The following is a 14,951-nucleotide window of genomic DNA, read 5'->3' as shown; positions in this document are numbered from 1 at the left end:
GTGACGACCTGTGTGCTGGCCTGGCGGGTGCTTGTGGGACATTTTTTTCCTTACACTGCCTGTACTGCCTGCCTAGGCGACGTAGGAGAGAAGCCATCACATCTCAGTTTGCTCAAGACGACTTTGATTCTGGGCCAGAAGGGCACATGCACGACTTATCATGGAGACTGTCTCAGACTCTGTTCTTACAACGCGGGAACATTGTCCATAGACACTGATACGCATGACCTTCTCAAAGCTGTTATCACATATCAAATTCATTAAAACCATCAAATTCCACGTGATTGCTCTGCAAGAGTCCAAGAGTAGAAGAAGCGACATACGACAGATGAATGGTGGTACATTCACCGTTCGCGCAAAGAAGGTTCAGTCGCAAAATGTAGGCGGCGTTTGTCTTTTCGCTGGTATTGTTGTGTGTCCATCTATCGTCCATCTTGTCGATTCTCACGAGATCCTGTCACGTCGTCTGGCCATTCTTCTCCTGCGCTCTCTGCGCCAAAAAACCAATTAGCATCATCGACTGTTGGTCATCAACATCAGCAGCTGATGAATCCGAATCGGACGAGGTTTTATGAGGAGCTGGGGGAAGTGATCCGCAGCGCGAAGTCCTTTCGCAAGCAAAGAGACTTTAACGCAAAACTACAAAAGGCCACCGAGGAGGAATACAGAATCAAACGATTTGGACTTCGAAACCGGAATGAAAACGGCAGTCGCCTCACTAGACTGCAGTTCGTCACTCGCCCCTTTCATGAGAATTCTCATCTTATGAAGAAAGATTACCGTCGGTGAACATGGGAATCGCCGAAAGGCAGGACTCGTGCGGAGATCGACCACATACTCACGAACCGAAGGTGGTGTCTACTTGAAGTCTCGGCGGTACCATTCTTTTAAGTGGTTATGACTCCTTCTTGCAAAAACACGACTTACCCACATAATGAAAAAGAATATCTGGTATCGATAGCGAGGAAGGAAAGAAGTGCTATAAGAAAATTGCATACTCCTGGCACCATTTTCCCACCAAACCGCTCCAGTGCTAACAGTGCCCTTCATCCTATACATTGGCTAGTCTGCGCTAGTTATTGTTAGGCTGCTTATGCTTTCATAAGACCTTAACAAATACTGAATTGAAGTCGTAAGGTGGTGGATCGTTGCAAAATCTTTTTTTAGATTAACACTGTTAGAAACACTCAAGCGGAATATTACGAAATGTAACGGATTTTCCAGAGATGCATCGTTAACCGTTCAGTTCCTATTACATATTTTGTGAGCTTGGTTGGATTTTTACGAATGAAAAAGATTCATAACCAATTAATCTACTAATATCAATTTTTATTCATATAACCAATTTCTTTCTTGATTTTATTTATTTCTTATTTTTTTTATTGATTTCCCGACATCAGCGGCAAAACGATGAGAGACTTGGTAGGAAGTGCTGCGTTTTTGAAACATCTCTATGATGTAAGGACAGACGAACCTCTAACCTGCATTGCACTGTATCCGTCCATTCCGTGGTATCACCCGAGCATCTCGGAAAATATGCCCAGAAAACGATGATTTGAAATGTCGCCATAGCACTAGGTTAAAGATTTTGTTTACAGTGGCTTGTGGTTCATAGTAAAAAAAAAAGAATATTCGATGTCTACTTTGCTTATACTAGGAGCTTAATCTGTCAGTCTCTGGCAGTGTACCGACAGTTTCTTTTCATAGAAGTAAAAAGGATAAAACCACTGCTGTGTCAATCTGCTTGGGACCCGCACCATCAATTCACTTCAATTAAGAATCGTTTGAGGTTTACGAACGTGTAACTGGTTTAACTATACAATGATTTGCGGGGGTAGCCGACTGGTCAAGTCAGTGTTTTTATCCTCAGAGACCAGTCCGGCACCAATTTGTCGACCCCGGAAGGATGAAAGACCTAGTGAGCACTGGGGTGGATTCGAACCATCGACCGTGTGGCCACAATGGACCTCTGACCGAGTGCGCCACACCCGCCCATCTTTTATATCTTATGTCTTTTCAATATATTATATTATTTCTAATTATCCTTTGTCCTTTTACTATCGCTGGAAAATTTTCCCCTATCACACTGCAAGTAAAACACATTCTACACTTCATCAGAGGGTACTCCTTTAAAGACTTCTGGTGTTCAGTCCAAACACTGCCCATCACTTCTACAAGCCCGTCTCTTCTCCTCTACTTTACATAGTATGTGATTCAACACGTGTAGATAACTACTGGTCTCGTAAAGACGGCGCGGAGCATGGTCTATTTAACATTTATGAATAGTCCAGAGTGGAATGGAAAAGAATGCGCATTTTTACATCGATTTGACATTTTCATACCGTCCAGACGACGTATGAAACAATAATAACCTAAAACAACGGAGGAAAAAACGATGGATCACATGATTTCAATTAATTCTATCCTCTCCATGCCATCCACTCAATTTTGACAGTTTTTTTTCTCTGAAAAAGCGGATTTATACTTTCCGGAATTTTCAGCGATAATGAGAAATGCAAGAGATCCGCGTGCAGATCATTCGTGATTAGCACTTGGTTGAAGGGTGAACGAGGTTTTCTTTTTGAAAAATATCGATCGGTAATGATATACAGTAGTGGGTAAGGTTTGTCTTAGAGACATAGTCATCAAATTCAGTCACTGCCTTCACATCGGCTAAAATCAGATCTTTTTTGAGGATTTTTTCCTGAGATTTTTGGGGATAGATCAGTTTAACGGTAGGATTTATAAAGGATTTTATAGGGTTATGAGGATCTTCGAGGTTGCGCAGTCGAGTATCGTCTGTTAAAGGCAATGACTTGAGAAAAAGAGTAATTTTAAGCAGTAGGTGAAACCACAGAGTAGCATATAATTGGACATTCGATTCGATAATGCTTGCTGTTCTAGCGCCATGATTTTTCTGGCGAAAAGCAGGAATTCCATGTTGCCTCAGTTTTCAGAAATTTGTTGAATCAACATTCATTAACTCGGAGACGATGCCAATAAGAGAGAAGAAATCTTATTACTATTATTATTATTATTATTATTATTATTTATTATTATTATTATTTATTTTAAATACAATTATTCATTATTATTACTTCTTACTATTAATATTAACATTATTACTAACTAATTAATTAATATTATTATTATTATTGCTTCCCCCATTATTATTATTATTATTATTATTATTATTATTATTATTATTATTATTATTATTATTATCATTATTACAGTATTTCTGACCAATTAATCAAGGCTGGTATGTGCGGTTATGGGGGAAGATTGGCTGTTCCACAACAGACAGGTATTTTGTGACGCGGCAGCCACATTCATCCAGTTTCGCATTTTTCGCAAAACATCGTTGATTGAAACCATTTTCGGGGGCGCCATGGATGTTTCAATATTTGTACATTTCAAAAACATCTAGTTTGTCAAATTAGAGATACATACGTTCTAAAATAAAATTATGTTAGGAATATTCATTGAAAAGAAATACAAAGAGACTAATTAAAGTGAGAATTATCCGGGGACACTTTTTAATTCAGTCCATTGATGAGATTCGAAACTATTTATCAGTGCTGTATAGGTACAAGGGGTCTGTGCACTATTAAGGTAAGGTATGATACCAGCATTTTAGGTGCCGCAAGTTATGTTAAAGTCGAGCACCTTATCCTTTTTTTATCCATTATTAACCTACTGTAGTACACTTGTAATGTACTTTTTACTGAATCGCACGTATTTTACTTTACTCTTCGGATGTAAAGTTGCATTTTTATGTCGAATCGCTCATTTAAAGGCATCACCCCACGAATCTGAATTCCGTCCTTTTCTTCCTAACTGCCGTAAAAAACGGTCCGGAAGGTACGTCTTCGAGCATTTTCTACAACGAGTTCGATTGGAGCGCACCAGCCTTGTGTACGCGCCGCATCTTCCAGGCCGTTTTTTAATGAAAACTTCTCCCCTCTCCATAATCTACTATCCCGTATACGAATACTCCACCTGAAATCCGTAGCACCTCAGATTCGTGGGGTGATGCATTTAACCACCATGGCACCAAAAAAAGTTCATCTGCTTGCTTCAGACCCGACGCCATGATTTGGCGACTGTGGCAAGTTCTCGCGGTTCTTTATACGGTGCTGTCCCTTACATTTGTGAACGCCAATAATGCCAATAAACATATTAGCTCCGATCACGTTGTAACAACAAATCTGGGTCAGATTCGAGGTGTACCACAGGTTTGCTGTCATCCTTAAACGTTTGTGGACGGAGAGTCCAGGACTGAATCAGTATCATCTTTGTAGAATTTTGAAGACAAAAAAGTTACCGCTTTTCTTGGTGTGCCATATGGTCAACCACCGACTGGGGAACTACGATTCAGCAACCCGAAGATGGTGCTACCATGGGAAGGTCAGTCACGAATTCTGCGAATTCTTTATGTCATTCTGCGCACGCTTTTTGAGATGATTCCCTTGAAGAGCAATTTGGATGTGCACTTCTGTAAATCAAGAGTTTTAAAATAAATAGTGCTCACCTAGTAAGTAAGGCTTTTTTTTACTTTTTCTGTGGGATACCCGTTCAGACCCACTCTACATGTGTACACCTCGAAAATATTCACTATATTCGGTAGCACACAAATTGCTGGCTTTTTTCTCAGAGATTTTCATTAAAAAAACAGCCAGAGTCAAAGTCATGAAAGTCGTGAGTAAAATAAAGTTATTTTTATAAAAAGGTATTTACCATTAAGGAATTAGTCACTAACCAGTAGTTGATGGTTATTAGTCAATTTTTTTGCATGACTTCCTGGATTCATTTTGTTTGAAATGTTTACAATTTCACCTAGAAACATTCCGAATTAATCTTTCTTGCAGTATTCAGAATACTCGAAAGAACACTACATTTCGAAATAATTAAGGAAAGGAAAACAAGGAAATTCCTTGAAATTAAAGAGAACTTACATTATTAGATGTGAATAAACCTAGGATTTTTTTCGAACGAAGTGTTCTCGTTCATTCCAGAAAAATTGGAGTTTAGGACGTTTTTTATAGCATTTTTGGTATTTTAGAGCGACCGAATATGTGTGTCCTATTATCCTTAAGAGGACGGATATTAAAGGAAAAAAAGAAGGGAGGTCTGTTGATCTGATGCAACTCTGATGCAAATTGCTTCCATAGAAGCGGAAGATAGTGACATTTCACAAAACCATTATATGTGAGATCAATATGCCAATCAATATATCAATATATCAATCAGAGCAATAGAACCTTCTCCAATCTGTTGGTAATCTGCTTAAAGAAAGAAAAGAAAGACAACTCCAGGATTTGCAAAGTGGTTTTTTTGACATTAGTAAACTACTAGCCTTTACTTACTGGTGTCTGGAAAAAATTTTCTGTTTAATTCTTAGCTCGTTACTAAGTAAGTTCTGAGGAAATCCAATCCAAGGAAATCATGGGGCTCGTCACGGAATCCTTCTGTACTGTGTACCCTTCCATGTAGGAGCGAAACGAATTGTCACTAGCTAATAACAGCTGTCATCATCGAAGCCCGATGATCGACATTTTGTGCTCAGACATATTCAAACTTCCATGAAGTGCGTAAAAAAGTATTTTAACTGAGAAATGGAACTTCAGATTGCATCCAGTAGATATCTAGACGGTTAACTAATCGATACTCGGTTTTTTACAGCTATTCGATGTGATTTCAGGTGTAAAGAATGCTACAACACCGGCTCAGCCATGCTTCCACTTTCCAGACAGTAAATTTAAAGGATTTCGTGGGTCAGAGATGTGGAATCCGAAAGGAGTACGTCTAGTGCTTACATTTTAAGAAAAATTTACTCATTATTAGACTATTATTATTATTATTATCATTATTATTATTATTATCATTATTATTATTATTATTATTATTATTATTATTATTATTATTATTATTATTATTATTATTATTATTATTATTATTATTATTATTATTATTATTATTATTATTATTATTATTATTATTAGATTTAGATTTATCTAGATTATCCTGGTAAAAGATAAAGATCTTATTGAAAATTAGAGGAATAAGATAAAGTAGCAAAAAAAGTAGTGGTCAGAAGTTTAGAGTTAGGATATTCCGGAAAAAAAGCTCTCTTGATAATCTCATCATTGTTTCTTCTACCGTTTGTCATTTATCTTCATTACCAAGGTGGAATCGATCAGCGCTGAGGAAGTCTGAAAAATTTCTCTTAGAAACTGTCTCTTCACGAAAGTTTTCTTTATAACTTATACAATATTTACTTCTAGCCTTTGCATTATTTGCACGTAGCAGCCATTGGCTCATGTCGCGGATTCCACGCGACTCTTCTCACGGCATCCAAAGGGCGCGTGCCGCGGATGCGACAAAGGTCCCACAGCTCTCCTCCGTTTCGCGCGCTTTTCGCCACGCCCACTTTCGCTGCCATAAAGGGAGCTGTTCCGTGTTTCGAAATTTATTCCATCAACATGTCACCTGGCAAGCGGCAACCGCAACGGACTCGCAAAGTGGATACGATTGATACCGAACAACAGCGTCACTTTCGAGCAACACCATCTGCCAAAAGGGAGGAGGAGGAGCTGGCACGAGCAGGAGGTAACCAGCGTCCCTGAGGCTGTCCGGCGGAGTGGAGCACATGCTCCCGCGAGGACTTCGTTCATGCGTTCGGCGATTTGTACTTGCCGGGCCCGCAGTGAGTGGCTGGTTACGCCCCGCCCCTTTAGTATTGCAGTTGTGTATATATGTGTGGAGTGGGAAGAAGACTGGGTAAGTACTCAGTGTGCTGATTGCAGTAGAGTGCACGGGGGCTACAAGTGGGTGACTAGGCTAACCGTGTGTATACGTTAAATATACATACTGCCAAGAGCTCGAAGAGCATCGAGGTCGAATGCGAGCCTGTGGCTACCATGTCCTCGTGTGGATCATCCCCACCCTTGACTGTCCCCACACATCGCATTCCCCGAGGTGTTAGGGTTCTGGTGCCAGTTTCTCACGGGATCCACACATCTATGAGTCTCCGAAACTGGACCTGGGGGACTAGGATCCGGGAACGCGACAGGTCATTTATAACGCGAATGTTAACCTTCGTGCTTCTAAACTCTAATTTACTTACTTACATACTTGCTTACAACATTGCAGCATTTATGTTGTATGCAGCTTTATTACCAAGCCAACTTGGTAGTTCCTGATGGAACAAAAAACACCTCAACAGACAAATTTGTCATGAAATTTCTTCCAACAATTTTTGACTATAATGTATGTGCATTTGCTGAATCATAAACCCGGATCATTTTTGAGAATATGACCGAGGATTGTCTGAATATGAATATCTGGGTCCCACACGATACCGATGGTTACAATGGGTTGGACGTGATTGTATGGATTTTCGGAGGCGGTAAGTCTCTGTTTATTATTGCTCAAAGCGTAGTTTAAAGTCGATAGACGTGGCAGGGAAGAAAATCACCTATGAAACAGAGCTGCTTGACGTTCGCGACCATGATAGATCAAAATATTTGCAGAATTTTCAGTTTAGCTTCTTTGGAGTAGTTGAGTTTGGAAGCTGACGTGATCTCTTTTGTAATTTCAGAGCGCCAGTGATGGAAAACATTAAATCAAATTAAATTTATTAAATTCTTTAAATTTCATATCTAAATTTTAGGTTTTTTTCTTCTACATTTTTTTAAACCTATATTTTGCCTGAACTTAGTGCGAAATTTTTTTCTTCACTATTTAGGCTTCTTCACCGGTTCACCGTCTTTAGATGTTTACAACGGTACTGCTCTAGCAGCAATGAAACGTACCATTGTTGTGAATATAAACTATCGGTATGATAACTGTTTCTTTTTTTCCCTTTTCCTACTGTCATTTCAGGAGAAAACTACGTTAAGAAACATTCTCTTGGTCGATATTATTAAGAAAAAATTGCAATATTAACCAAAATTCCGATCTAGAACGATGAAATGTACATAAAAGAGTATCCGTAGGGTATTCTGATATGATTATAGTTTGTATCACAGGATTTACTTTTGTGTGGCGGAATTATGCCGGAAATTTTTTTGGGGAAAAAATGGTTTTGAACAGTCAACTGCATGGATTTATTTTTGATGTGCTCTTGTTGAACAATACATGTAATTCTGTTTTCTGAATAAGACGCTCTTTCCGTTGAAATTTTATTCCAGACGTTGTTCAACTACATCTATCGTTTGTTTCCGTACATTTCTTATTAAAACTTTTTAAACGAGAATTTCTCATTTTCATGTGTTAATTGTGAATCAAACTAAGGTATTCAGGAATTTTTACAATTCTTTTCTGAATCTTTTAAGTTTTTCAGATTGGGTCCCTTCGGTTTCCTTTATCTCGGTGATAATTCTAGTGCGCAAGGGAATATGGGACTGCAAGATCAACAGGTTGCATTGCAATGGGTGCATGAACATATAAGTGAGTGAAATATTTCTTAGATATTAAAAAACTATGTTCTATTAAAAAACAACTAGAACTATGTTTTAAGGTTCCTTTGGTGGAAATCCGAAAAGAGTGACTCTCTTCGGCGAAGCATCAGGCGCTGCTTCAGCAACCGCTCATCTAGCAGCACCGGGAAGCTATGAGTTTTTCGATAAGATAATTGGCAATGTAAGTTTAGATTTTATAATTTCAGCACCAAAGAAATATCTAGAAAAATCCGCTAGAGGAGCACTTGATTTTCCTCATTAATCCCAAATTTGCTAGAAATATAAAAAATGCAACAAATCAATCCATGGTACATTCTCTGTTCACAACTTGTTCACATGTCTTCCCTTTCTCCCAGCATACAGCAAATTCTTTCTTGCCTCACTCCATTGTTTTTGAGCATTTTTTTTTTGCACTCAAATTTGTTTAGAATAAAAAGTTGTAACAAACTGATCAGCGATACACTCTATGCTTTTGTTTAGAACTCGTTCTTCGTTGCCTCATCTTATTTTTCTACCTAAGCATTGGAAACAGCGCGGGTGTGGCGCAGTCCGTTAGAGGTCTTTTGTAACCACACGGTCGATGGTTCGAACCTGCCCTAGCCCTCACCAAGCCTTTCATCCCTCCGAGGTCGATAAATTGGTGCCAGAGTTGTTTGGGAGGATAAAAACACTGACTTGACACTTCGGCTAGCCTTCGCAAGTCATTGTATAAGCCAACACCCGTTCCAAAACTTCAACGATTACGAATTACAGTAAAACACGTTGGCGCACCCTAAATGGATTGTTATGCCACTGACTTTACATTTATTATTGAAAACATCTTTAGCAGCCCTGACATCCTGATTAAAAGGAAAAAACACATCACATGGAAAGAGTTGTGCGCACTTTACATTCTGTTTCAATGTTAGAATAAGGATAAAGAGTAAAGTCTCTACGTTAATCAATCCTTTCGGGATGCGCCCCACGTTCACTTCAATTCAGAATCGTTTGAGGTTTACGAACGTGTAACTGGCCTATGCAATGACTTGCGGGGGCTAGCCGACTGGTCAAGTCAGTGTTTTTATCCCCCAGACAAGTCTGGTACCAATTCATCGACATCGGAGTGATGAAGGGCTTGCTAAGCACTAGGGCGGATTCGAACCTCCGATCGATCGTGCAGGAAACAGAACTTCTAACTGCTACACTGCACCTGCCCCCAATTAAAATAAAATGCAAAGACCAGCAAAATTGGAAATTCGAACATATTATCCTGCGGAGCTAAAAATCCTCCTTTGAGAATTTTCTCAGTTTGTTTCTGTTTGCATTTTCAAGCAAAAAGAAACACTCATGAATTCTCCATCAATTCAAAAGCTTTCCTGCTTTTCAGGGTGGCACAATCATGAACAGTTGGGCCAGTAGAACAAACACATCGATGTTTGAGCTGTCAATGAAACTCGTCAAACGGTTGAACTGTACCAAGGATGGAGAAGAACCGACTACTGTACATAGCTGTTTGGTTAAACATCCAGCACCTGTGGTTCTAGTAAGATGTTTTTTTTAGCCTATACGTTGATTTGTTGAAACTGCTGCTAATTTTGCGAAGTGGAAAAATTAGATTCCTATGTCATAAGACTGAATCTGATCTGTACTGAATTAAAATAATTTCAAAATGTACCCTGTAATTCAAAAAAAGAAACAAAGAGAGAAAATTGGATGGATGGGAAAAGAAAAATGAAAGTGAAAATAATGAAAATAATGAAAATAAAATGAATGTACAATTTCAAAACGATGTTTAATTGAAGAAAACAGCGATTCTTAAAGTTTTCCTTTTGCTAAACTTAATTTTGACCTTCCCTTATAGATCGAATCTTGTTAAATATAAATATATCAACTTGATTGCATATCCACGTTTTCGGTGCGACTCGGTGATGTTTTACTGAGAGTGGATTTCTCTAATTTGTAACTTAACGAATTCTATCAATTCGTGCCTAGAATTCACCCCAGAAGGCCATCACAAAAAATGTGGACGTGTGCATATAAAAATTTATTAAACTCAGCGAAAGTGGAAATTTTGTACACAAGTTTGTCAGAGGCTAACCAGCACCGATCAGATAAGCCGTAAATCTAAGCTCGTTGTGTGGAGAGTTGCATTTATTTCCTCACAGAGCGTGTTCTATAGCATTTCATCCAGTCGTCTTATGATCGCAGTGTTCGCTTTTCAGCATGAGGCCGCCATTGTGTCGTATCAAATTGGCCTTGTGCTGACGTTTGCCTTCATACCCATCACCTCTGATAAGAACTTCTTCCAGGTTAGACCACTCCAAATTTACTCGTATGCGCTATGAAGTCACATGATGTGTTCAGGGGAATGTCTTTGATCGTTTCCGAGGTAAAGACGTTAAGAAGAATGTATCCATTGTTCTTGGTACTGTAAAAGACGAAGCAACCTTCTTTTTACCCTACTACTTTGGTCACAACGGTTTCTCTTTCAACAACTCATTCTCGGCAGATGGGAAAGAAAACATGGCACTCATAAATATGTGAGTTCACGGAAGTTCTGGCATTTTTTCAAAACTGAAACATTCTTGTTTAAGATCACAGTATAATTATGCTATGAATGCAACTGCGCCTTTCTTGGGTAAATCACTGAAACCACTTTTGGAAGCTTATAAGAACGTGTCGAAGCGAAAAACAGAAGGGTAAGTCTTTTATATAGATCGCAGATGTGTAGCGGGGTTTTTTGCGCATGGTTTATTTTAAAAAAGCTAGTGTCGTGCTGCAGATCTGCTCTGAGGAGAAACAGCCACTGGGCGAGTCCTGACCACGACCGCTCGAATCTGGAAAAAGCGGCACTGGGCAAAGCCACCAAATTGCGACCTAGCCCCTGCAGACCAATACGAGCGCGTGGGCAAGTTCCCATCTTTCACTCCGACTCCATCTCTGAGACCCTCAGCACTGCCCCATTATTTCTCACTTCGCACTTCTTCGAACCATGTACAAAATACAATACGAATAAAATGCACTACCCACTGCAATAGTGCGCCTACTGGGAAAGTCGCGCAGCCACAACAGTCGTATTCAGATTCAGTACTCAGCTTTTCTCCGGTTCTGTTAATTGTGTAAGTCGGCTAGATTTTTACGCCATCTAGTATACTGTCACTCCTCATTTCACTTCCATTTAAAGGCATCACCCCATGAATATGAGGTGATACGGATTCCGGGTGGAATATTCCTATACAGCATAATAGATTATGGAGAAGGGGAGGATTCCGTTCATTTCTTCCTAATTCCTGTAAAAAACGGCCCGGAAGATGCGGCGCGTGGACAGGGCTGGCGCGCTCTCGCGCTCGAACTCCTTGTAGAAAATAGCACATCGGAACGCTACTCCATTTGTCCACAGTTTAATCTCTATAAGAAACGAAGAATTCTACATAGATAACTGCACTATTGGAATTATTATATCTTTTCCAATCTCAAGGGTAGCATCAGTCACGAAGACTTGAGAACGCCGAAGCTATATCTCGCAAGCAGCAGAATAATCTGCAATAGATTGATATCTTATATTGGACTGCACACCTTGTTTCACTTTCCTCATCTTTGTAAGCTTCATTATAAATTGCCCTCCAGAAATTATCGACAAAGTTGCATTCATGTCAACTGGTGGTCCGAATTGCGTTGGATGGAGGCAGGTAGGTTAGAAGCTGAATCTCATGTGCACCAAAAAGACGTGCGTGGTGGTTGAGTCCTTTGCAGTTGCTAAGTCAGAGGAAACTAGTGCCAACTGTAAATTTGGATATGAGATGGATATATGGAGAAAACGCAAATGAAAACGAAGTAGAAACAAAAAAAACAGATGAGTGTAAGAAAAGACTTACTTGGAAACACGGATTGTTATTCTGTACACCCTTTTCTCAATAATCTAGCAATCTAGCTGCCAAAAATGCAGGAAAGAAATAACTCAATATTATTTCATGGCAAACAGTCAATACAGGGAAATTTTCTTCTGTTCAGTGAAAGATTACGCGATGGTGTTGGTCGATTCATGGGCGACTACTTCTACACCTGCAGCGTCATTGATTTTGCTAATATCGTCTCAAACATCATTGATGGGCCATTGTATATGTATTACTTTATTAAGAGGTAAGCTAGAACTGTATTAGGATGGTTAAAGAGGTAAAAGCTAACTATTTACGTGTTTTCTCAAGATCAGTGGCAAATCCTTGGCCAAAATGGATGGGAGTAATGCATGGTTATGAAATAGAGTACGAATTTGGACAGCCTTTCCTAAATTCATCACTGTACAAGGCGAGAGACACATTCCTTTCTTTTTGTGATATTTCTGTGATATTGGCATGTCGTAATAAAAACATTCTCAGGATAAAGTTAAAAACGAACAGACTTTCTCAAGAAATATCATGCGTTTTTGGAAAGATTTCATCAAGACTGGGTAAGAGGAAATCTTAAAGGGGCAACGCAATATGACCAATCCTTGCTTTCCATTCTTTTAGTGCCCCTGCCATCTTCTGGCCAAAATACGATCAAAAGGAGCGGAAAGCGCTCGTTCTAGGCGAGGAAAGCGTGAAGGATTTTTACCCTATAATGACCGATGTTCATGGATCGTACTGTAGGCTGATCGAAAAAGCAAAGACGTCTACAAGTAATGGTACAGTGAAAGATTTGATAGTAGTTAGTTTCTCTTATAATTTGGTGGAAAATTTATGTGTTCTCAAACCTAGCGTCCGTAGGTAGCAGGAAACTACTGGACTAGCATATAGGAGAATTGCAGGGAATTTTTCAGTTTAGGGGTCAGGAACTCTTTTCTTGCTTTGATTTTCATATCTTAAAAAGCTAGGGCCTACGGAACGTAAGACTGCACGTGCGAATTCGGTACTAAGACTTCGCAGACAAAACTACGAAATTACTCGTTTTCTTGATGTAATACTTTTAACAATCATCTCCTTACTGGCGTACAACTCTACATTGCTCCGTTAAGGTCAGTCAGAGTAATGCAGCTGAAATTGTTGGAGATGGAGCGCGTATTTCACTTACCTGCGCTGTGGTAGACCACAATAATAACAAAGCTATGAGTTAATTGACAACAAGGACGAAATAACGCTGGTAATGAAGTGAATCTTGCGGAAAATGTGCAAAGCGGAAGGCGACAGGTAGGTAACCGTGTCACTGCGCTGCAAACGTGGAGAACGGAACTCGCTGGGGGCAGAGTTTCCTTTTACATGCAAATACTTAAACTGTGCAGCACTTTGTTTGAGCAGAACCAAGTTATTTACCTTTATTCTAGCTAGCGTTTCGACGTCATCGCCTTCTTCAGATCCTGGAAAACCGAAGGCAAGTAATCTTTACCCTCCAGATATGACTTGGCAAAGAGATTACTCAAAGAGAACTTCAGAGAGGCAGGCCACAATAGCAATCATTTTGATAGCCGTTAAGTCGCAATGTTAGCGGACCACCGGTTGTTTGACCTGCGCCGCTGATAACTAATAACGATGCACCTTGCATCTGACCCCGTAGGTCAAAACCTGCATAGGTCTTGATACGGCGCCTGTTGGTTGGTCACAGCAAGCAACCAGAACGTGGTATTCGCGTACCAAGATAGTGACTGTTATATAAAATGGGTGTTTTCATGATAGTGTCTGCGATGAGCACCTAAAGTGGTCGACGATTTTGATTTTACGAGTCCATCTAGGTGCTCTTTGACACGAGTACACAGTGCTCTTCCTATTCCGCCAATGCACTCAGCCCCACATAGTTGACAGGTGATCAGATAGATAACTTCCGATACCACGCAGTCCCCTTGCCTTTCATGAGAACTTACGATACAGTTCGATGCCTCGCAAAGTCTGTCATAGGCACGATTGCAGAATAGCTGCTTCTTCAGGTTTGCAGGTGGTATATTTAAACCTATCATGGTCTACGATTGTCTTGCGGAATACTGTCACAAAGTTTGGATAGAACAGCTTATCGTTGCCAATAATCGTTAACGGCTGCATACCACAAAATCAGCAGTGTTGGGATTTTTCCACAAAAAATAGGGTCGTAGATGACAAGTATAAGGGCAATCACGCCCTTTACCCTTAGAAGTACTGAAAAACGTAGGCGCAGGAGTATGCGTCATCCCCTTCAGCGAGCGGTCAATGGGCTGCTGGGGCAGTACCTACCGCTTCCTGCCAGACATGACAAGCGTCGCCTGCGCTCGCAAATGTAGCACATCACCAAGTACCTCTTAGAGGAAAATTCAGTTGTGAAGGGCGTAGCGCGTACAGTTCTCCAAGGCAATTAGGTGGAAAAAATGAAAAAAAGTTTATGATGAGACAAGCAAACTTTTCAAAATGAGGAGAAGAATGTCTGTACAGATGTGATAAGTAGAAGGGGGTTTGCTATTGTGAACGTAGAATAAAAGAGGATAAATCATCACTGGTGTTAATTTGCATACTTTCAGGACTCACCTTGAAGAAATACATTGAAGGGGAGATAAAAAATAACGAAACA

The 14,951-nt window shown here is 39.8% G+C and overlaps 1 protein-coding gene across 1 annotated transcript; it reads left to right on the top strand.

The window, feature by feature from the left end:
- Positions 1-4,094: 4,094 nt before the first annotated feature.
- On the top strand, positions 4,095-14,913 carry RB195_007779 (uncharacterized protein; the record flags this gene model as incomplete). The annotated part of the gene is made up of 17 exons (XM_064181606.1): positions 4,095-4,238; positions 4,305-4,410; positions 5,705-5,802; positions 7,315-7,411; positions 7,751-7,841; positions 8,348-8,454; positions 8,525-8,646; positions 9,832-9,987; positions 10,667-10,753; positions 10,809-10,984; positions 11,039-11,143; positions 12,456-12,584; positions 12,650-12,749; positions 12,821-12,891; positions 12,953-13,107; positions 13,744-13,790; positions 14,902-14,913. The coding sequence occupies 17 exons, from the start codon at positions 4,095-4,097 to the stop codon at positions 14,911-14,913; spliced, it is 1,803 nt and encodes a 600-aa protein (XP_064038385.1).
- Between the last annotated feature and the right edge of the window lie 38 nt (positions 14,914-14,951).

This window comes from Necator americanus, chromosome I (genome assembly GCF_031761385.1).
Source record: "Necator americanus strain Aroian chromosome I, whole genome shotgun sequence".
In the NCBI taxonomy this organism is placed as follows: domain Eukaryota; kingdom Metazoa; phylum Nematoda; class Chromadorea; order Rhabditida; family Ancylostomatidae; genus Necator; species Necator americanus.
This window is presented reverse-complemented; position numbering and strand designations above follow the sequence as displayed.